This window comes from Acanthopagrus latus, chromosome 4 (assembly GCF_904848185.1).
Source record: "Acanthopagrus latus isolate v.2019 chromosome 4, fAcaLat1.1, whole genome shotgun sequence".
NCBI lineage: Eukaryota > Metazoa > Chordata > Actinopteri > Spariformes > Sparidae > Acanthopagrus > Acanthopagrus latus.
Window position 1 is genome coordinate 19,410,379 of NC_051042.1, and position 24,227 is coordinate 19,434,605.

General features: G+C 41.4%; 1 protein-coding gene and 1 long non-coding RNA gene across 12 annotated transcripts in view; one reads left to right on the forward strand and one right to left on the reverse strand.

The window, feature by feature from the left end:
* Positions 1-23,089, reverse strand: part of tjp1a (tight junction protein 1a) — a 102,262-nt gene extending 79,173 nt beyond the window's left edge. For 10 of the 11 annotated variants that reach the window (XM_037094493.1, XM_037094489.1, XM_037094492.1 and 7 more), the window contains exons 1-2: positions 22,631-22,868; positions 4,984-5,197 (exon numbers count right to left, since the gene is read on the reverse strand). In XM_037094493.1, coding sequence (XP_036950388.1) covers positions 4,984-5,197; positions 22,631-22,722 — 306 coding nt within the window. In that variant the 5' untranslated portion in view covers positions 22,723-22,868. Of the gene's footprint in view, positions 1-4,983; positions 5,198-22,630 lie in introns of all 11 variants that reach the window. The other variant, XM_037094481.1, reaches the window with a different exon arrangement.
* Positions 22,857-23,741, forward strand: LOC119017657. Its single transcript, XR_005074510.1, has 2 exons — positions 22,857-22,982; positions 23,187-23,741. It is a non-coding gene; the product is annotated as an uncharacterized LOC119017657 (long non-coding RNA).
* The last annotated feature ends 486 nt before the right edge of the window (positions 23,742-24,227 follow it).

The following is a 24,227-nucleotide window of genomic DNA, read 5'->3' on the forward strand; positions in this document are numbered from 1 at the left end:
TCAGACAGGGGCTTTTTGTTTTACATGCACACATCGATGCACATGTAGGTTCGCTGGCATGTGCTCATGCAAAAAAAAAAGGGGGTTGCTTCTGGGAGTGTGTATTTCGCGCTGACATTGGAAATACACAGATGCACAGCGTAGGTGGTACATTCAAGTAAACTGACACATCCACATACTTTGAATACTGATGCCAATAAATCACATTTACATTAAGATGCAAAAATTCCCTCTCAGTTTGTTTTGGAACTGACAGGTAAGTTCGATTTACTCTGTACTGTACTAATATGGGAAATCTGCCAAATTAGCATCCCAGATGCGTGATCTGCTTATATGACCTGACTGAGCTGGGCCAGGCAATTCTGGCACTGAGTCAGACTCAGACGTTTCAGGTCTGTGATCGCAGTAACACCTGAAGAGTAAAAGAACAAACTAGGCTCACTAGGAAACAACATCAGCTGCCTGTTGAAATGCAATAGAGGACCTATGTGTATGTGAAGTTTTTTTGTTGTTGTTGTACTTTTAAATGTAGGTATCTTTTCCTGAATCAGTACTAAATCACCACCCCAAAATGTGTTTTTTTATGGGAAGAGAAACATGCTTTTTTGTTTGTTTTTTTTGAATATCAAAACACCCCATACGTTTGAAAGATATCGCTACTTGAGCTTAACCAAACCTTAAGATCGGAAAATGATTATCTTGTTACAAAAACGTCAAAAAGTCTTTAGAAGGTACTCATCCTTGGTCAATTCAGAAATGGATGACAAGACAGCTCTCCAAAAGATAAGCCAAAACATCTCCAACGAGCTCTGGGGGCCTGCTGCATTAGGCCCCTCCCCCTCCATGTTAGCAGATGGAACATGGGCCAAACTAAAAACTCAACATACCCTGAGACAAAATATTTAACCAAAGATGGTTTCCGATATTTTGGGGTAGTTCTGACTTGGGGTGCGTGTTGGTGAGATACCACGGCCTTGATACCTGATCACCAATGCAAAGACTCCAGGAGCATACAGAATATTTGGTCTGATTTTTGTACACTGGAAGAGACGTGGAGATTAGTTGACCGTCACTGTATATGTGATTTGCACTGATTAATACCAAGCCCCAAGGATAAGTACCAGGTGTTGAAATCACCGGATGCCCAGAAACTCTTTTTTTTCCACAAGCTCACATTGTCAAAGAAGCGGCTGTAAATGGTTGGACCATTTTATTATTCATCTCATTATCAGAATTTGATTTGGAAAGTTTGTATGATTAAAACATTTCGTCAATCGATTCAAGCACTTGTACTCCTTTCACTTATCATTTAGGTATGAGCAAAAGAATACATTTTCTTTCTGCATAATAATTGCAAATACCTTGGATAAATCAATTATATACAACCCTTCCCAACCTCTTCTTGTGGCAATATTTATGTTTAATATTGTAAGTTGGTTGTTGTATGTTCCCCTTATAAACAAAATAAACTAAATAAAAAAAAAACCAACAACCTGAAATTGTCTTATTTGAACAGACTAAAGACCAAAGTGGGAATCCAACCAGTCCAGCCATCAGACACAGAGCTGCACCACGTCTCATTGGATATCACCAAAACAGCGTGTACTTTCAGCTCAAGGTCTCCGAATATCAGGTCACACTTCACACTTAACAGCAACAGACACAGACACACACACACACACACACACACACACACACACACGCACACACACACGCACACACACACACACACACACTCTGATCTACCCAATGACAATGTTGTGAGGAATCAATCCTTTGCTCCGGTACACATTGGCAGCTACTTTGAATAAGGAGACAAACAGAGGAGCCATCGGTCTGTATTGAATAAATAATAGCTAAAATCCCAGGTGTGTTCACCCAGTTTAACCACAGACTTCTCCACGGCTTTCACTCTGTTGTTTTTTTTATCACACAAAAATAGCTGCAAGTGAAAGAAAGAAAACACTGCATTATGAAGTAGATCATTGCTTTCATCTATTATTCATGCTTCAGACTTTCACTCATGGACATCTTGTGACGGTCCACAGCAGAGAAGCAGAATGGAAGCTGATGTATTTGCGTAACATGCTCTGTGCATCCGATACGGTTGCATGGAGTGAGAGCTCAGTGGGATGAAATGGATACTCAGGCCTTTTTTTAGTCTGCATCTTCAATATTCTTGATGGAAAAGAGAGGGCGTAATCGAGAATCAATGCTCGAGAGTAACATGCGAACTTGGAGCTCCGCCGAATATTGCACGGGAAAAAACATGTACATTGCGATTCTCTGACGGCAATGCATGTACTGCAAAATTAGGTGCTAGAGAAAGAAGGGATGAAAAGACTGTACAGGAAGGGAAATTTACTTCAGAGGGAATTCACAGGTTCTCTTGAGGCTGCATTTGAAGACTATCCATGCTGATGGATGGTCTTTAAAGATAAAGCTGTGAAGCATCACTACTCCGACTGCGACTCTTTCTCCAACTCCGGCTCGTCTACAGTCAAGCCTGAAATACTTCTGCAGTGTTCACATCAGCATGTGACAGATTAGGAAGGCTCGATCCGGAGGGTGTAGCAAATACAGAGGCGATGGGATACATTTCCATAATAATTCATTTTTACATGTACATCTAGTTTAGTTCTGAAGTCTGCAACGATGGCCATGTAATTTAAAACTTATGTACTGAACAGTATCTTGAAAGGTAGAAGAAGGTTACAAATTTAGTTGGCAACTGTTAATTTTGACCAAAGAATATTTCTGCTTCGAAGAAACTCTGTGCAAGAGAAATCAACATGATCAACAGTGTGCTGAGTCTTTCTCTATATACAAGTTTAAAATGATTGTGGTAGGAGTAGCAGATAGGTCGTCACCACATTAATGTTAATTCTTGACCAAAAATTTCTCTTTTGGCAAAGTGTCAAGCCTACAACTTTGTCGCAATATTGACATTGGTCAAAAGTACTTCAGAATATTTCATTTTTTCATATTGCGTTAACTTTAAGGGCTTTATCTCTCAGCCCCAGTTTGAGCGCTCATGTAGCATCCCATCACTTAAAGCACAAAGCTGATTAAGAAAACATGCAGTCATGCCCTTAAATATTTCATTTTAAACAGTCACTGATCACAGCTACGAACCTGGAATTTCAATTATAGAAAATATTCACAATTTAAATCTGAATAACATTCATTAAAAAAAGACAAAAAAAACATTTTCCTTTAATTGTTCATCCATTTTTTTTTCTCACCCCAGTAACATGGTTGCTGCAGTTGGAGATCACATCGCCCACTCGAGCCAAAGTGCACCATGACTGCTACAAGTTTTAGTTTTTTGAGATGACATAACAGCAAAGTCACATCTAACTTTCATTCACCATCTGCCTCTACAGCTCCACTACAAGCCACCTCTGCTCTCACTTACCACACGCCTGCAAAGGTGGCAAAAAAAAAACTGTGATTCAGGTCAGACGGATCGCTGCCAAGTGTTATGCAGCGGAGCGCTCAAGGTTGTCTTAGAAATCTATGGGATATTTTGGCTTCTGTGTCAAAATTAGAAACTGACAGGAAACTTCATGCCAGCAGTCAATCACACTGACGTCTGTGTGTGTGTGTGTGTGTGTGTGTGTGTGTGTGTGTGTGTGTGTGTGTGTGTGTGTGTTGAGGATGTGGTGCTGTGTCATCTCCAAGCTCGTCCCTGACTGTCAACCCCACCCTGCGACTTCCTGCATCCACCTCCAACCCTCCTTCACATCAATGATGGACTCACTTGTGTGAACTGTGAATGCTTCCCCTCTTTAAACGTAATCATAATGAGTCCCACTCCTGCTCTGACGACAGGCCGGCTGCTGCAGAGGGGAAGAATAATGACTCGTCACACAGGCAGGCGCACCAGGCTGCTCCCAATTAAGGCTGGCTAAAATACTGAGCACCCGACACACACACACACACATACACACACTGAAGGCTGTCAACATGGAGAGGAAGGGCCGGGGCAGATGAGGAAACATCACACAGTCAACGTTTATTAAAGGAGACATCTACAGAGGGTCAAGACATAAAGAAAGTCGTCGAGAGGGGAGAAAGAGATATTCAGTAGTGCTGCCGAGCAGGAAGAGAGATTTATCTGTATCTGTGTGTCCACTGTGGTCTCATGCCACAAAAAAAAACACAGCCTTACCAAGCATGCATTAGCAGCAGGTTGGCATGCTTTTACATCATAAACCGTTGGTTGCTTTCCCAAAAGCCACATCACTCACACACACACACACGCAGGTACACACACACAAGCACACACACAGACGAGAAACGCTTGAGTTGTCCGTTAGAGAGAGTGGGCCAAGCGCAGTTCCCAGCTCAATGGACAATCCCAGAGTTAGTAAGGGTTTTTAGGTCCAAGCAGCTTACCCAATCATTTATCAGATTAATACTTTTCATGAGAATAAACCAGTCACAGAGAGAGACATATGGAACGTGTTAAACTGTGCTCATCTGAAAATCAAAGAAATATTGCATAACCAAAGGTCATCCTGTGTGCGCGTGTGTGTGTGTGTGTGTGTGTGCGTGTGTGTGCATTAGTGCCACAGCTTGTGTGAAATGTTAAATCTGAATAAAACCATTAGGAGAAAAAAATGCATTTAGACTTTTTGGGACATTTATTCTCCCTTGAAATCACAGTAAGTGTAATTTAGTAAATGTAATCACAGCTTATATTTAATGCAGGGTTAGAAAAATGCTCCAGGGAACAATGGTGCTGACAGAGAGGGATTTCTTGCAACGTACAGTTCCTCATCGTTATCATTCAAAGGAGCAGGTTTAATAATCAAAATGGTTTCCCTTCAACACCTCTCTGTTTCCGTCATAATGATCCTCGTTGATGGTTTTTGATCATCAGATAATCATTTTTTACAATATATTCAGACCATAAAACAAGGCAAAAAAACCCCCCAAAACATATAATCGGGTCAAGTTGGTGTGATCAAGGCTTACATTGGAGTCGAGCAGATCGATGCTGTCCAGGCTCTTGCTGCGGTGAATGCGGCCTTTGATGCGACGTAGAGAGGGTTTGCCCTGGCTCATGGGCAACGAGAGGGTGGAGGTGGCAGGCATTGCCATAGCACCAGCGCCACCTGTAGCACCTGAAGGCTCATCTGAACACCCGGGAGCACCTGAGGGGGATGTTTCTCCATCTGGTGGGGTCACCCTGCAGCGGCAAAGACAGGGAAACAAAGATGATGTTAGAAACGATGCCGGCACCAAAACCTTTGGTTGTCCCAGCAGAGTAATACATTGTCAGGGACATCAACAATCAACATCTTAGATTTCTTCTTTTTCTTTTATTTCATGCCACAGCCATTCTCTCCTTGTCCTAAGTCACACACTTGTGCCCTTGCTCATTCCCTCAGTCAAGAAATCAGGTTACTACGCAAAAATGTTGTTGTGTTTGGGTTTCTTGTAATCCTTTACCCAACCTTTCACGGAAATCATGTGCAAAAAGTTGACAAAATTTTGGATAGTGAAAGCTGCACAAATGTTTATATGAACAAAGCGTCTGTTTTGATTCAGTCTCTGCCACTCATCAGCTTTGTTTACAGCCCCAGCAGGAAACTACCATCCCAGCTCCAAATGGCAGACGGACAAAGTGAATGACTAGCTTAGCTAAAGAGCCAGATATTTCCCTCGGGAGTTTGTGGAGAGCAGAACTGAGCTGAAAGGCAACTGTGTCTGTTGGACGTGTTGATAGGTAACTGTTAACAAACACATTTGTCAAAACAGTTTATTAAGCATTGGACTATATGAGAGAGGTGGACGTGGCCTCCGCGTCTGAAATGTAAAGCCGATCCAGCAGTGTGTTAAACCTACATTCTGTCTAATGGCCAGCAGGAGGCGACTGTACTGGTTGAGTCTGATCGTAGTTTGTGAGAAGATGAACCTGCTTCTCACTTGATTAATTTAACCACAGTAAACAGTTTTCTAATGGGTTTATGGTCTCATTTGTTAGTGTTAGATCTTCTTTAACACATGGTGTTCATTTTTTAGAATGGTAGTCCCATTTGGAGGAAAATAGACGGATAATATGGATATGATGATACATCATATGGATGGCTACCTAATGATTAACTAGTTGCTACCACGGCAACCCATCAATTAGGATAGAGGCACTGTAATGTCTATCTGTGTACAAATAAAGGTGCTATATGTTAGCCACCTGTCGAATTAACACTCTGAACAAAAAGGGGACAGCGTTCCGCCAGAGTGACTGCTGACTACTGCTAACCGTAGCTGCTGTTAATTAGTTAGCTAGACCACTTCCTCACAGGCTTTTGTCCACTGGTTTCAGTTGGTTAGCTTGCTAACCTCAGTGGATATCTCTGCAGCACAATACACCGACTTCGGTGTACTCTCACAACTGTCATTTCTTCACATTCTGTTGATGTTAGTTAATTTTTTAAAGTTTTACAGACTGCAACTTTAAATCTCTTGTTTGTAAGTGTTGTCTGTGTTTTTGTCCAAGGACTTTGACCCTTTCAAAGTTTGTTTGTGGTTCGTGAACGTTAACTGTAACATTTAAACAACTGCTAAAAATGTCTTATTCAGCCTTTGGTCTCGTTGAAAGCCAACCTACATTCATAAATTCTTTCTAGCGCATGTAAAAGTACTCTATGCCATCTGAGAGCATGTTACATTTAAGCTTTAAGCTGAGTAACGGACTGTTTTCAGTCTAGACAGTTCAGACTGAAAGGTTTCACAGAAATGACTGTAAGTGATTTTACAAACCAATTTGAAACTTATCCTAACTTGTCTCAAAGTCTTTAATGCTTCTGATGTTATATAGCTCATGGGCTCAACAACTTGATGCAACCACATCCATTAAATACCACACAATTCCCTATGACCACGTTTTCTCTGAAGAGCAATCCACACTGCACACACCGCTAGCAGGCACTCCTGCATAACTGAGGGAAAAACATAAAGATGCCGAGGGGATCCAAGTGACATAACTTTCCTCTTGCTGTTTTTACTTTTTTAAAGGACATCCTCTCCTGTTGGCTGTGGTGGCATCCAAGTAAGTGTGAATAATTGGGCTGAATGTCAGCGGGTAGCCTGCAGATGGAGGCTAGGTATGGAGCATCCACTCGTCTTCTATTATTAAGCCACAATGAAGCTGCTTTGCTTCTTACATGTGTGGCTGCAAAGGGAGGGGATTTCCAAAGTAGTTTATCCTGATGCCTTAAAAAAACTATTAAAATACAAATCACTTAGTTTTGAATTCCAGGTCATATGTATGTTGGCGTATGCATAATCATCTTCTGCAACAAACCTAAGACTCAATTAGTTCATAATTCAATTGGTTGATTGACAGAAAATTAATTGTGAATTACTTTACATGACAAAATTGCCGGTGTCAACTTCTAAAATATTTTTTATTAATCAAATGAAAGTATTTCATTTTATGTTTTAATAACTCAAATATCTTGATAGGCGTTTTGGACATTGGTTGAACAAAACAAGACATGGGAAGTTATGACAGGCTAAGAGTTGACGACACATGACACATATTCAGGAAGAAATATAAACCCACTGACAGCCTGTCAGTCTCTCTAGAGATGGAGAAGGCTCGAGCACATTCGCAGCTTTAAGTGAGTGAAATGAAAAGCTGGAAAACTCAGGATGTACAAGCTATTGATCGGCCATAAGAAGCATGAGACAAACATTTTTTTTTAACCTGTTTTCACCAGTTTCAGGATCAGCCAACCACAACAAGCAACACCACGTGGCACCAATGACCTCCCTGTTTACATCTGCAGCTGCTGTTTATTCGTGACATGCTGTGCGTTAAAAGGCCTTAAAGCTTCTAATGTTGCTTCATGTAGTCAATTACCTAATGCCTAATGCTAACACTGCTAAGTGCAGTGCTTCACAACAACTTCTACAATACGAAATTGCTGACTGACTGCAGCTGATCACTTGTTCCAGTAATGTCAAAGCATTTTTGATAAGCACTTTCCACCTGCCTACAGAAACTTCAGATGCAGGATTTACTGTTGTTATTTTAATACTAATCAAACAAAACGTTTTTGTTTTTTTCCCAGGATACAAGAGACGAACACTGTCATATATACAGAACCATGCTGCCGTTTAATGTTCAGCATTTCCTTTTTGCATGTCCTTCAACATACAAACACATGGATACACCTCATTTCAACAGTAAGAGACGCTCTGTTACCATCCAAGAGTGCTTCGCAGTGTCTGATATAGAATCAGGACCTCTCAGCCCGTCCTCTACTGTGACCTGTGCACAACGTCCACACAAGTGTGTATTTACCAACAGCTTGAGCACAAACACAGAGTCTGTCACTGTAATCCCAGTGTGCTTTTACAAGAGGATTCCATTCACACATCCAGCAGCAGTTTATGCAGGTCTTTGGGTTTTTAACAACACCGTTTCTAAGACTGAGTAGTGTTGACATGAACTGTATCCATGTGACTTAAAGGGAGCAATTTACAATGCTAAGCCTACACAAAAAGAAATATAGACAATTTGACTCATGGATATTAAACACACCTCTGTGCTTTTCTTTGTTATGAAAGTAACAAGATAGCAGCATTATGAGTAAAAATATGACATACAGTAATATGAAGTTTACCTTGTACAACTCGCACAATGTGGATCATTTAGTTTGCATAGTCGTACAGTTGTTAAATAAGAAAAGTCTGATTAGTTCATGCGACAATGTTTTATCTGAAAAAGATATGTTTTCCATCGTTTTCTCCCTCAAAATGGCGCCTGTTAATAACGCGATACCTCAGGATGCTGCGATGATCTTCCAGTAATCGTTGAATACTTCCAGCTGATCGTCAAGTAGTATTTTAGCTTGAAATGCCCATCCCTGATCAGAACAAAGAGTAAGTGATACAACCTTTTTAAAAAGCCAAGTTAGTCAAAGGTTTGTTGGTAATTTAAAGAGAATATATATCTAAAAACACTTAAGCTCGTAACTTTTAATTACCCTTCCTTAGTCAGTGTTCTACTAGATGCAATAAAGACTTTGAGCCATGTTTAAAAATAGAAGGACGGAGACACTGAGTCTTGTCTATGACCAGTACAAACATCAGGGTACAAATTTAAAAAGTGCACTGACCACCAGAAGGAGCATAAGTATGAATGCTCACTTTCTGCTGGCCTATGAATGATTTATCGTCAGTGATGCTGCAGGATTTTAGAAAGATATATTGAGCCACGCAAGCCGGTGGATTAGACAGAGTCTGGCTGCAAACAGAAGTTAGTTTCACTTTTCAATGCCTCTGGAGGAATATGGAGGAAACTCAAAAACAGGCTGGAGTGCGCTCACACAACGCATACCCAAAGTGACCCCTTCAGTGCAAACAACAGACACTGCCGGCATCTTAAAGCACAAAAATAAAGCAATAATGAGACACATCAGGCAATGACTGCAGTGAGAGGTGATGTTTATGAATATTACATGAGACTTGAGCCCAAAATAGAGCTTCTCCCTCCTGCCCTGGATTTAAGAGGTCATTGGCAAAGCTTTACAGATTACCTCATCCCAGAATCCCAGCATGTGTAAATGTTATAGTCTAGTTGTAGAAAAAAAAAATCAGTTGATTCATCGATTATTGTGTCAACAGTGAAGTCTGTTCACATTGGATACGAAAACACGATTAAATTACAGCAGATACAATTAGTTATTGATTAAAAAAAAATAATAATTCAAGAAAAAGGTGTTTGTTTCAGCACCAAAGCCTAATATCATACTATCGGGACATCATTAAAAGATTCTGGAAGTTCATTTTTGACCTTGGAAAACAGCAGGTAGTCCAGCAGCTCATCCAGTTATCAGAGGAGCTAAACAATGTTTAGATAAACTCAAATTAATATAGATTTAAAAGAACGTAAATGACCATTGTCTCAAGTGTTGCTTCCGAGGTAACCACTGAAGAAGCGCAGAGAACTGAGCTGAGTAAAACCCCCCCTCCCCAACTGATGAAGATAATATTATATGACTGAAAGCTCCAGAAGAGCCACTAAATGGACTGTGTCATGAAATTGTTCTCCCATCATTAGAGGTGGTTTTAGACAGCAAGCTGTTGCCATGGCTGCCTCTGTCCGTTGTAGCAAAGAGTGAGGGCGGCTGCGCTCCCCAGAACAGTTTATGACTCCAACAATCTGCAACACAGGAGCTGATTTTACTGGGATTTGTTCCCAGAATTCACTAAGTCCCATCCCTCCCTGTGAGCATCTTTTATGTATAGCATCAAATTATGTACAGTAGTCAGAGGAATCAACTAATGTTGTCATCCCGTTTGTATAATGCCATGAATCACAAGTATAATGTTTTGCAAAAGATAATTACTCAAGTCAAGAAAGTCACACTTGCACCCAAGGATAGTAAGACACCATTTAGTTTCCATGTGAAACTGTCAAGTGAACTACACTGTCACACTCAGAAAACGTCACCAACACTAACAAGGCCATCACCTTGCTTACCTTGCTTGGTATGAAAATGGCAGAAGTCATAACAGCTATATGTTATACTATATAGCCAGCTATAGTTTTGTGAAAAAAGAGTTGAGCAGGCTAACATACAGGACGAGATCTACGAGGTTTCACTTATGGTTTTGGTGTGCATTAAACGTCGACGACATCATTTATGCGACTGTTGGGTGTGCATCAATGAGGTGACAAAGCATTGTGATTTTAGGTTTTTAAAAATATAATATAAAATAGTTAGAATGATTATATCTTCTCATCAATGCCTACAAGAACTGTGAAATGCTCTGAGCGGCCATTGCAAGTCAATCCTAAACAGCATATAGTTCAAATTAATTTCTATGCAAAGCCTCATATTACAGTGTTTTCCACCTAAGTGGACATTGAGATGGGATTATTTTGTCAAAATACTGTTTTCAAGGCGCAAAATTAAGATTCATGCTTGTATGTGCAGCTTGTAGACACCAGTTTAACTACCCACTTGATGGTGTAATGGGGGGTTATGGGGCTACCAGGTTACATCGCCTCGTTACCTCAGAGGTGTTCTGTAGTGACAGATCTTCAGATGGAGAACACAATTGCTTCCTCTCAGTGAGGACTACAGGGACGCCAGCAGGAGTGTTTTCATCCCCATCATGACACTTCTACCAAAGCAGCAAACCTCCCAGTCTCTCTCTCTCTCTCTCTCTCTCTCTCTCTCTCTCTCTCTCGTATACACACACACACACACACACACACACACACACACACACACGATCCCACCACAGATTTCCTGTCCTCCTCTACCCAGGTGGATCTCACTCGAGATAAATGCCCAACTATGAAATCCTCTTTAACTGCTTTATATCATGTGGGACTGCGCTCTGACCAAAATGTTACCAGAGTTCTGATGAGATGCCTTTTGATCCTGGGATTTGCCTTTGTTCTATCTTTCAGTTCAGCGGGCGACAGTGGTGCGTCCAAAATAGCTCCACTGATGCTCCCTCTTTCCATTTATATCCTCAGACTTTTCAAAGAAGCTTTTACCTGGCCAGCATATTAGTCATTTGCTTTTACTTTCCATATAAACTCGCTCAACTCAAAGTCCACCATGGCACAGGTGGTAAAGGATAAAAGTTAGAGTGAAAAACAAAGAAGCATAAGCTCAAAGAGACAGTTGAACATGGCATGAAGACGCATAGAGGGGCAGAGAGGCAGGAGGTGTAAGGAAAGGGGGCCGAAAGACAAAAGGAGAAAGACCGTAATGCAAAGGGACAAAGGACAGAGGGACATTGTCAGCGTATGGCTCAGAGGTCGTCCTGACTGCTTCGTAATGCCTGACTGTTCAGCTGGAAGTGATGGCAGCCGATGACCATGCATCATTCTGCTCACGGGCCCCCCCTCCTCCTGCTTCAGGGGACAAGTGGTGACAAGAGGTGCATGACACATCCTACTTGATCTAGACAACCTCAATGACACTCCCCGAGAGAAGAATAATACGAATAAATAATAAGTTGGCTGGCTAAAAAACATCCTTGCAAACATCCGAGGAAACATACAGAAGCTTTTTATTCACTAGTTGAACTCTGTAAGCCCTTTGGAAGCCACCTGGGCAGACGAGGATGCGACTGAAAATCTGCGGCGAGATCAAGACTCTGATTAGGCCAGACGGGCCTGACAGATGGACAGACCAGATTAGGCATATAGACATGTATCAAACAAGGCGGGACAACGCTCATGTCCGAGTGCTGCTGTCTGACCCCTGTGGAGAGGGCCGGCCAACGGCTGGTTTCAAAAAACCAAGGCTGCTCCCATGTGTAACACATACATCAAAACAAACTTATGAGCTGGTAGACACTGAGTGAATGCACAGAGATCTGCTATGAACACTTGACTTGTTTTTATACATTTACATAAACCTATGATGACAAATAAACAAAGAATGGCAGAGGTGTCCGTGCTAGTCAACTTAATTAGCCATTAGTGTGGCTCCATCTATTTCAAATGAATACACACCCAAACTGTACTGAAAAGATCCAACAATTTGATTAAATTATCTATTAGATATCAGTTGGGTTAGGAATATTTCAGTTACAATACCAATTTTGTCAAGTTACATGTACACCAAAAAGACGTTCTGAGAGAACTAATGCTGTGAATTATACCAGGAACCATCTAACCTGGTGTTAAAAGATATGAATGTCTACAGTAAAAATTGAGTTTTTTGGGGAGATTTGTAGCTCAGATCTGCCTATGGAGAAATCAGTGGGATACTGTTATAATTCTAGCATTTAATTATGAAAAATGCTGTTGTAGAGAACAACAAAGTAATGTCAAATGTTTGTCATACTGAAAAAAGCTTCCATGTTAAATGCAAATTAATTTGTGGCCATTTCCAAGATCAATATTGGATTATTCAAAAGAGGATCGATTTGAATTGCATAATTGATTTTATAAACCCAGACTTCACAGAGCCACTACAGGTAATCCTTTACTTTGGTAATCTTGCATTTATTATCATGTCATTATTTCTTGGTAAAGCGGTTCCACGCAGGGAAGTTTAAAAACCTGGTTGATAAGAAGTCTTGATGCTACATCAGAGTACTTGTAGACATGGCCACAACTTTTCCAATCCAAGAAACTTCCCATCCTTGGAATCCTTTTGGTAACCAGCTCTCAAATGTGCGATGAAAAAAGGCAAAAGTCACATGTAATATTAAAAAACGCCAGTACTAATGTGTGATTTATAGTTAGTGGGCCAAATCTTTATGTAATTTACAGTATATCCAGAATAGTAATGTGTAGTCATGAATAATTTGATTGTTAAGTCAGTTTGATTGGAACAGAGGACATAGTAAGGGGTTGCTCGGGGCGCTTCAGTGGGCAAAGACACTTCGCTTGCAGTATGCGTCACTTTTCATCTTCCAGACAGTACACTACAGTATAATGTTGTTACATCATATTAAGAAAACTGAAATGCCTCATTATGTAACAGTAGAAAACTTTCATGCTGACGGAGAAATCTGTCGAACAGGGGGCCGAAAAGAAAGGGATAAATTGGGATCTCTGTCAGACAAAAGTGGATCCCCTCTGCTGTGTCCTTCTCTATTTGTGGGATGGCAGTGATGGATTCCATCTCGTCAGCCCCCTTTGAGCCATCGTGACAGTCGGGAGTCACTAGAGGCCCAAAACGTGTGACTCACAGATTCTAAAAGTCATTGCTGCTCCGCGTCTGACTCTGACCGGAGACGATGAGTCTCTGATAGGCCTCTGTTACCACTGCCGCCAACAGGCTCTTTAGGCGGCCATTACCAGACCCAGGGTTACACCATTACATGCATCCAGACCTAAGGTGCAGTCATACTCAAGGAGGATGCAGCTGGAGAGTCAAAGTTTTAAGACATTATCAGGAACAGAGCAGCATCACATTTGCAACAAGTCGTAACAAGAAGCTACACATAGTTTGATGAATTATCATTTCTTTGTATGATGTAACAACACACTATCAACAAGTAATCAACAAGTCTTAATTTTTGAAAGACTACTTAGAGTCTATGTCTTGACATGCAGAAGATTATAAATGTTCATTTATTTGTCATTTTTCAACACCAGGGTTGCAAAATGAAACTGAGATTAGGTCCCTTAATGCAAAATGAGAGAAACTAAACGAGCAATATAGAAGAGCGGAGTGCAGATGATGAATTGAGCAGTCTCACAGCCTGAAGAAAGACGCTGCTCCTTAGAAAGATACACTGAAAAGTACAATTTGCATACAGAAAGCTTTGGCAGTGTGTGTTTGGCAACCTCTCTGTTGTTGTTTTCTGTCTGCTTAACCATGCTAGCCTAGTCCCAGTACACCAAAAACAAATGAGAATCCAAACACTCTCACCATCATCTTGATCCTCTCTGTGGGAGCACTTGGGTTTCTCAGTAAATTATAGCAGCACTGAACACAGAGTGCTGGACAGGGACCGTGCTGATGTATAATTAATGTTGGATATGACTCTAAAAAAATCATCAAGTCTTCTGGCACAACCTAATGCTCTAGAGTGCTTCTATTGACAATCTGTGCAACATTTTTGTTTTTAAGTATGAGCAGGACCGACAGGGTTGTTCTGATGCTGAATAATATCACCAGAAAAGCGTCTGGTGCAGCCTAAAATGCTGAAGTCCATATCAGCATGCGCACAAGTCGATGAACCAAGTCAATAACATGGAATTTATTCATTAGAGACAGGACCCCTCTCTGTGTAGAAACCTCCTTATCAATACATAATTTTGTCTGCCACTGGGGCATGCAGTCACCCGGGAAAAGCAAGGTTAACTGACGATCTATCTCTATCATAGACTGAATTATTGAATAAGGTCGTGTTTTTTTCTTCAGATGTGTGTCACATGTGAGTGGTGGGTATTGTTGAGCCTTGTCAAAGGAGAATTTCGGTCCCTGTTGGGACAGACAATCAAGTTGTCTTTGCAGCAGCAGTGCCAACAACAATGTCACTTAGGAAAAAAAAAATTCTGTTGCCATGTTAACTACACATTGTCCTTCCTCCATATACCCGCCAAGCACCAAACTCAAAGCTCAGAATGGCCCAAAAACAAAAACATATCTCTTCGTGGATTGAGGCACAGAACTGTTGACATACAGTATGTTTTAGCCACTAGCTTCTATGCTATATTATATGTCAGAATAATGAGGCTATTTACATTGGATAAACACATAGCAGTACAAAATAACCCATTAAGGAAAGACAAAAGCAAGATACATATATAAGGTACAATATTTTACTAACCACTATTCTACCTGTGGATGCTAGCATTGTGTGGAACTTGCTTGTTCTGGCTGGAAACTCAACGCAAGACCCAAGAAAACTGAGACGTCAAAATATGAAGAGACGCAGTAAACTCTCTATGGACGGATGACGCATAGTATTTTTTTCACTGATAACGCTACACAGTGAACAGGAGACGAGCTAGTTAGCTGTTAGCAGACGGTGGGCAGCAAAGTCCTGCGATGTGTTTGGCGAAGGGAACTAACAGTGCTGAAGCTAGTAGCTTACAGCTAACGGAGCTAATAAAGCTAACAGGCTGCTTAATGTGACGACACAACGAGTTTACGGTATATAAATGCACTCAGTTACTTCAACTGAGTCACATGTGGAGGTAAAAGTACTTTGAACTGGAATACTTTTAACAAACAAGTTAAGATGATGATAACAAAGTCAAGAAGCAACATGTTGATTTTGGGACCTTTGACTTCAGAGCGGTTCTGGTTTAGAAGTCCGGGGAATAAAAATTTCCAAACAAACTGTTTAGCATCACATTATAGCGATTCAACAGAGCAATTCATGTTATTATTGAATATCATCATAATTTATCATTAAATATTATTTCAAATGAGACCCGAGAAGTTAGACCCAGACAAAGACACAGACACACTCAGACTGGCACAGACACCCACTCACACACGCTGACAAACACATAAACACACACCCACAGGAGGCTAGGAGAGCGGGTGGGGGTGAGGGGGGGGAGCCACGAGTCAATAAACCCTGTGTAATCTGTTCCCTTTAGTGGCATAAACCATCTGAGAGGAGATTACAACCGTTCTGCCAAAGTAAGAACATGCGAGTTCCTAATGGACAGAAACACTGAACAGAAACACACACACACACGCACACACACACACAAATTCGTGCGTGCACCTTCGCACATACTCCATAAAGAACTGTGGAGAGTTAAGAGTAGCGTGCCCCAAGACTGCCGAGAAGTCATGACTCGTGTTTTTAAGATGCGGCTGCATGACTTTAATACAGAAAGGCTCTTTTTGACTTTAGGGACAGCGAGACCGAGAGCCACTGAGAGTGAAGGAGAAAAAAAAGAGAGTATATTCCTGCATGTTTTTCAGAAAAGTACTGATTATCATGACAGGCCCACCGTGGACTTGGGCTCCTGCTGAGGTAACCGATGCGCGGCATTGTCAGTTTGTGTGAGATTACGCATCATGGCCTCCATGAGTGGAAGTGGAAGAGCGGAGGGGGTCGGACAGGAGTTGTTGAATGTGTGTGTTCCTCTGAAGAGCTGGAAGGAAGGACGTGTGGACAGGCAAATCAGAGGGCAGAGGGGCTACTGTGTGTGTGTGTGTGTGTGTGTGTGTGGGCGTGTGCGTGTGTGTGTGTTGGGGAGAAGGAGGGACGCTGACTTTATGCATCATTAAGCAGGTGGACTGAGAACACCAGGCAGATCCGTCACTGTGAGGAGAGCAGAGCAGACATCTGGCACACAATACAGGACGATACACCCACATGTTTGGAAGAGCCGGTTTAAACACACGTCATCGGGCTAATTATTATTTATGGATCATCTCGAACTAATTACAGTGCAGTTGTTGGTACAGACCACTGTGTGTTTTGTATTACAACAGTCTGTTTCTCTTGTGTCATCAAGAGTCTTAAAGCAGAGAGCCCTTCTGTTTGTTTTTGATGTGGCGGCTGTTAATCAGCGCCTCCATCCGAACTCTTATTAATCTAAGAATAAGACAATACTCAGATTATTACGGCTAAACACTTTAGCCAAGTAATCTCACATTAAGGTTGTAATCGGATCAAACATAACTCGATTAACAATGCTGGATTAAGCTGTCTTTACACCTGAATCAAGATAAAGGTTGACGACTTCTAACTGACAATGTGGCAGATTAAAGGCTTGTTTTGCTCAATGTTAGATGTGTATACAAATAAAGGCGGAGACCTCTGTCCGTACCCTGCATTTATGTTTTTTTCCGTATTTGCTTTTCTGAAACCTTTTGAATACCGACAAAACTGAGCAGTACCACTAGACATTGTTTGGGGCAGTGTAGCCAATAGTTCTCTCTCTCTCTTGGTCTGTCTCTCTCTCAGCACAACTGGTCTTTAAATATGATGTATGGATGGGAGCAGCCTTTTATCATGATGGCTGAGTGTTTTTGGAAGATCATAAAACCATCTGGCGCACAACCACTTCCTCATCTGAAATCCTCATCTGCTGTCCACCTTCTGTCTCCTTGTTTGGTTTCAGGAACGACTACACCGTCTCCCCTGGTGTTTTTGTTACTGTTAAATTTAACCGTACTTAAATCATCTTGATCCTGCCCTTTTTTTTTTTTTTTGCTGAAACTGTTATCACAGCCAAAGCTCACGCTGGGTCTTGGATTCCACCATCAGCGTTAAATTCAGCATTATCAAGTGCTCCACACATCTCGAATCAAAAAAAAGAAGGGTGGCTGATCTGACAAGATCGATCCTGAAGACGTCCAAACAGGCAAATCATATAGATTGCTGCACTTTGTGTCCACTTACTTCTGTGTCCGAACTTGCCCTACCCTCACAGACGAATGGAGCTCGGCCAAAAAAGAACTACGTTTAATTCAATATTGTTTTATTGGTATGGAGAAATTAATTGGATTTCAAGACTGGCTAGAGCTCCTCCCTTAACCAACTCAGTTCATCAGCTTCTGAGAACAAGACATATTACATTTTAAGCTTAGTAGCCATCTTATTCCCTTTGCCATGATACATTGTGCAAATAATGCATGAGATTTTCGGCCCATCTTGTCTCCTGATCCTCACTGAGGAATCCTCATTCCTAGAGCAATTAGTATGACTCATCATTCATTCATGTAAATCTAGGTTCGCAACTTTGTAACTAACACCATTATGATTGCTAAGCCCACTTAGCTAATGCTTCTAAAGGCATCGCATCAGCTTTTATGATACTTTTGTACTCATGCTAGTTCTGCTGAGCACCCACAACATTTCCTCAGTAACCTCTGATTATTCAATAAGGCCTCAAATAATATTGTTGTCCTTTCTTATCATTTACTGTTCATTGCTCTCCGTTTTTCTTTTAGTGTTTTAGTGTTATTAGGAAGTTGACGATATCAATATACAGGCCAATATACAAACACTTTTTTATAACAATCCCCTCAAATGTGGTTATCAAACGCTTGTAATAAAGATGTGCAATGGAGGCAGGATATTTTACAGTAAGCTGTATTGTCTAACATGACATCAGTTCACCAAAACAGTCAACTTGACTAGGAAGTTAATCATCATAAATCACTCCAGTCGCCAATCTTTTTATGCATTGTTATCCATAAAACAATTTTTTAAGTTTTTGATATCAGTGCGTACGGTGATATCTGTTATAGGCCAATATTGGACGATAATATTGGGCTACTGCTCTTTCAGTTGGGCTCGAGTTTCTTTGTGTCAGCACTAAGAAACTACAAGTAAATCAGGCTAACCATGGGCAGTTTTAAGAACTACACCAATAAAGGCTACAATCAACAAATCCCTTTATTCACTCCAGAATATTCCTACTACCACTGGCTCAAACGTCACCATGCATCTGGATATAAACCTGGTGAGCAAACAACCCATGTGAACCCGTATCAAGAGTTTCACCTTGATCCAGGTATTATTCACAGTATTCAGAGGTACTTGTGTGCATGCAAGCCGACTGATCCTCGACTCTGACTTCACTCCGAATAAAGACAAACATGGCATGCAAGTGAATGCACGGGGTGGCTTCATGAAACACACACTGCAGGCACAGGCTGGCTCAGCTTCCCTTCGTTAAAGTGGCTGTCGGAGGCGATATAGTAATCCTGTTTTAATGGCCGTGCCCCTTCCCCCACCATGAAGTGATGGCCCCAGACATACCGCCGCGCCTCTCTTAAGGGAGAAGTGTCAGAACCAAGTCACCACTGTGTCCTTCGCAAAACACATTTGACAACAGTCACAAGCTAAAGAGGAGAGAAAAAAATGATCCTTTCCTCCCGTGTGATGACTTCTGAGATTCAGTCAGGTGTGTTTCCACAGTGCATGTGAAGTCACAGAGCCATTTGTTCCTACATACTGTATATGATGAACTCCCCGGGAGCCATCTCAGACATTCATTACAATAAACCAGTGTTTGTCTTCTCACTGTAAAGTAATGCCAATCTGCGAGGATTATACCTCGTGTTTAATGTTATCTATGTGGATTACAGAAGAAGAAGAAACTGAATGTGCCCTTTGTTTGAATAATGAGAGCCTATAATTAGACTCCACACTACCCTGCTGTGTAATATTTTTTGGGGGGATTTTCCATTTTTAACTAATGAGGCTCCAAATATCAATGAGCAAATGGAACAGATTTACAGTTTACTTTATATGACCTAATAATCCTAATCTGGTATGATAGCGTCTGTCATGTTGTCAAAAGCCAGATAAGATTATATACATTAATATCACCCTTTGGCCCCTGATATCAAGCGACAAATGCCCCAAACGATTTGTCAATTAATGGGTTACTCAGCTGACATGAAACCAACTGATGTGAGAAAAAGTATATTCAGGAGATTTATAATGCAATGAGCCCAAACGTTTTGTATTACCAGCTTCTTTTAGGGGTTGCAGTTTTTTTAGATTTTCTGATGAATCTGACTATAAACCTCGATAAATTGACTCGTTGTTTGAAGAGCAGAATGTCAAGAAATAGTAGAAAACGCTCATCACAAGTTTCTACACCCTGATGTGCTGTCTTCAAATGTCGCGTTTTGTCTTACCAGTATCAACACGATAAAATATGTAGTTTTGTTTCTTTCCACTTATCCCTGAGGGTTGCAGGATGTTACCGTTTGGCCCTAAGGGGGATCCGACATGTAGCTCAGTTCCGCCCAGGGGAGCTGGGATTTGAACTTGTGACCTTCTGATCACCAGTCCAACAGCTCTACGCACTGAGCTACAGCCTATCAATACTGAAAAAACTGAATCTGCAAAGAAACTAGGGACTAAAATTTACAAATAAATGTAGTGGAGAGGAAGAAAAAAGTAACAGAAAACAGAAATATTTAAGGAAGTACCTCAAAATTGCACTTGAGTTCAGCGCCTGAGTGAATTGCACTACTGGTTATTCATATTTTTACTGCAAATGTATATCGGTTCCAAATACCAGTTATTGGTACACATGGTTACTAACAACATCATCGGTATTGGTATCAGCCAAAAAAAAAAAAACCCCAAAGAAAACATATCAATTGATGCCTTGTGAAAAGGCAACCACATACATTGAAAAACAAAATAGTCCACAAGTTAAAACATCTGCACCATGTCCATATTTCGTTTTCAGTATCGGTATCTGGTGTTAGTCTGCTGATTAGACAAAGAAAACATTTTGAAGATGTCACCCTGGATTCTGGAAAACTTGTGACGGCTATTTTTAAAATATTCGCAGCATGTTTTACTTCATTAGATAGCCAACAGATTGCAGGATATGAGCGGACAGGGAGATGACAAACGACATGCAACAAAGGTCCTCAGCTGGACTCGAATTGGACTCATTACAGTGCGTGACCCGCGCCTTACGCCCTGCCAGGACACCCAGTGAGAGAGGAGCATCATGTTCTAGTGTTTGTCTAGTGATTTGTTGATTAGCTTAAAATGGATCAAGAGTCGAATGTAAAGCAAAACAATCATTGTTTGCAGTGAAACCAATGATGATAACACATGCTAGAAAATAATGAGATAATAGCAGCAGCATATGAGTAAGAGAGCAGCTAGGTTAAATGGGTCAGTCCGATTATTGGGCCCGATATTCAGCAATTTCTGATTATTAGTGTCTGTGATTTTTCTGTCAGACTGCAGATGAAATACACAGATTTAAAAATGTGCTGCTTTGGCTCTGATGCTACATCCCATCCTAATCATATCTGACTGGTAAGATGTGACACTCAGTAGCCTATAAACACTGAATAATCTGAGGAACTATTAACTTAATGTATCAAATGAATGACATGGAGAGGAAGTTTAAAGTAGCAGGAAATGGAAGTACTCAGGGAAGTACCTTGAAATTGCACTTTAGTGCTGGTTATATGCAAATGTATATTGGTTCTGAATATCAGTTATCGGCACACATAATTACTAATATCTGAGTGATGAACATCAGCTAAACAAACATATCAACATACAGCAGGTTTGATGGGTAAACATTATGGGTAGTCCGATTACTGTGGCTGATATTCTGCATTTTCTGTTCTTCTGTGATTTTAGATTGCGGATAAAATAATTAGATTTAAAAAATGTGATACTTTGAGTAAATTGCACTTCATGTCATCACCGGGTGTTTGAAATCCTGACACAAAGAGTTTGCTTTTAAGTGTGAAACCAAATATCAGTCCCAAACATCGGTTTTCAGTCCCCTTGGTTTTCTAATGATCGGTCTCCTACCTGAAAAACAAAACAAAACAAAAAACCCCATATATCGGCCTAGTAAAACAACAGACATCGATACGAATAAAACTAGCTGGAAACACAGACGTACTGTAAAAAGCAGCCGATTATAATGAACCACTTAGCATCAGCTCCCTGCGCACGGTGAGCTAAACGCGGGCGACACGAAGCTACTGAATAAGTGATCAGCGGAGAAATCAGCCGACATTTTTTTCCCCCCTTTACTACATCAGATCACAAAAATAGATCTGACACAAGCAGACACAAGTGAAAAAAAAGAAAGAAAGAAAATTCACACTTGAAAGTGGAGCACATGAGCGATCGCGGAGAGAGGCTGGAGGGGAGGATGAGGAGGAAGAGGGGGGTAGTAGAAGAAAAAAACACAAAACACACGGCGCGTAATGTATCGGACGGCGCGCGGCATTGTTGTTGTGAATACACCTGCTCTGCGCTGTCATCCTCCGTGACCCTCAGCGGCGGGTCAGAACGAGCACACAAACACAACAAACAACAGCACCGTGGAAACCTTCCTCCTGCTGCGTGTGGATGGATGGACACCACCGGCGTAAAATATGTAACAGTTGTTGAAGGCAAGGAGAGAGAAGGAGGGATGGAGAGAGATGGAGGCAGCTTCGACTTCCGCCAACAGCTGCTCGGCTTCAACTTCGCACGAGGAACAGGCGGCGAAGAAAAAGAAGAAAAAGAAGGGTGGAGGTGGAGAAGGTGTGGGTTTTTATCATGACAACAAAGCTAAGGAGCTAATTTTGAAGCCGTTTTTCCCTCCGCGGTAAAAACGCGCACTACCTTTTTTTTTTGCCACTCACACGCGCGCACAAACACACGCTCCCCATCCTCACGCGCACCTCCTCCTCTCCTGCTCCTCTCTACTCACCACAGCTGTCTCTTAGTGGGCAGGCAGTCTTTGTTGGAGGCTGTCACTCCCATGGCCATCTGCATCACCGTGATGTATTTCTGGTACTTCATGTTGTCCTCCTTCGCCACTACTGTCACCGCAACTACTGCGACTGCTACTGCAACTACTACAACAACTACAACAACTACAGCTACAACTACTTCTACTTCTAGGGATCCGCGCGCCACAAAAGCGGCACAGGTGAGCGTGCATTCAAATGTCTGTTATTGTCCCCTGGCGCCCGACGAGGCATCTCCAGAGCCGAAAGCGCCATTTCCACGTCTGGAGGAGAGCTGACAGGGAGAACGCTCCCGGAGGAGCTCAGCGAAAGGTACCACGCCGCCGCGACCCATGTCTCTAATCTCATTAGAGCTCAGAATAGATTGGCTAATCCATTCAGTTTTTAGTCAGGACCGGGTCATTGTGGTGGTTCGTCCCCCAACCCCTCCCCTCCCAATCGCGTCCACTTTTTTTTTTCCTCTACTGTTTATCTCTCCCTTTCTTTTTCTTATTTCTTCTTCTGTTTTTTCTAAAGGAGAAAGAGACAAACAGGAGTCAGAGGATGCAGCGGCGGTGGCACCCAGGCGTCTGCGAGGTAGGAAAGAGAGTGAGCTTGTGTCCAACCAGAGAGGGAGAGAGAGCAGGGGAGTGACAGAGGAGGAGGAGGAGGAGGAGGAGATAGAGGCAGCAGCAGCAGCAGCGATGTGCTGGCTTAACAGAGGGGGGAACCTAGCCTACTACTGCTGAGTAATATCTCAGTGTTGCACATTTGGAGGTAACGTTTGCAGTGATTGGTCCAGGATTTGGTTTTAAGGGTTGGTGGGAAACACTTAAAAAAAAAAAAAAAACTGGAGCACAGAGAGGATGGAGAGGAGTGAAGCAACAGCAGGGTGAAAAAATAAATAAATAAAAAAGCAATTCAACACCAATTCCGAGGTTAAAATATATAAAAATGCCAACTCACTGAAGGCCAAAGGGAAACTTGGATCCTGAAGAGGTGCAAAAAACATCATAACACACAGACACATGTACTCCCACCCCCACCATCCTCATACAGTACATGTATATATTTTAAATGTTCTATTAATATGACATATTTCTGAACTTGCGATCTATAAAATGTGTAACATGATCACACAAATCTGTTTATAATTTGGAAGAATTGTAGCCACAGCAGTACCTCGCCGTTATTAATGCAAAACCCACAGCCACAATAAATCTCAGTAGTTTCTGAAAACCATGTTTATGTTGGAACTATATGACGATGAGCACAGCAACCACCTATCGCAGAAAAGACATTATCAGCTACAGTTTAATGACCCTTTAAAGAATGAAGAGGGTTTTTTTTTCTTTCTTTTTGGTTGTATAAACGCTCAACCATAATTTCACAACATGAAACTTGATATAAACTGGAAATATATGTATTCTAATAACACTTATACAATAGAATTCAATGTCTTCGATAAGCAAGTGTGCACAATTTGATAGACGCCAACATAACACTGCAACCAATTTGTTGTTACATAGCTGTGCTTGTGGTCTGGTTAGGTTTGGAGACAAACATCACATGTTTAGG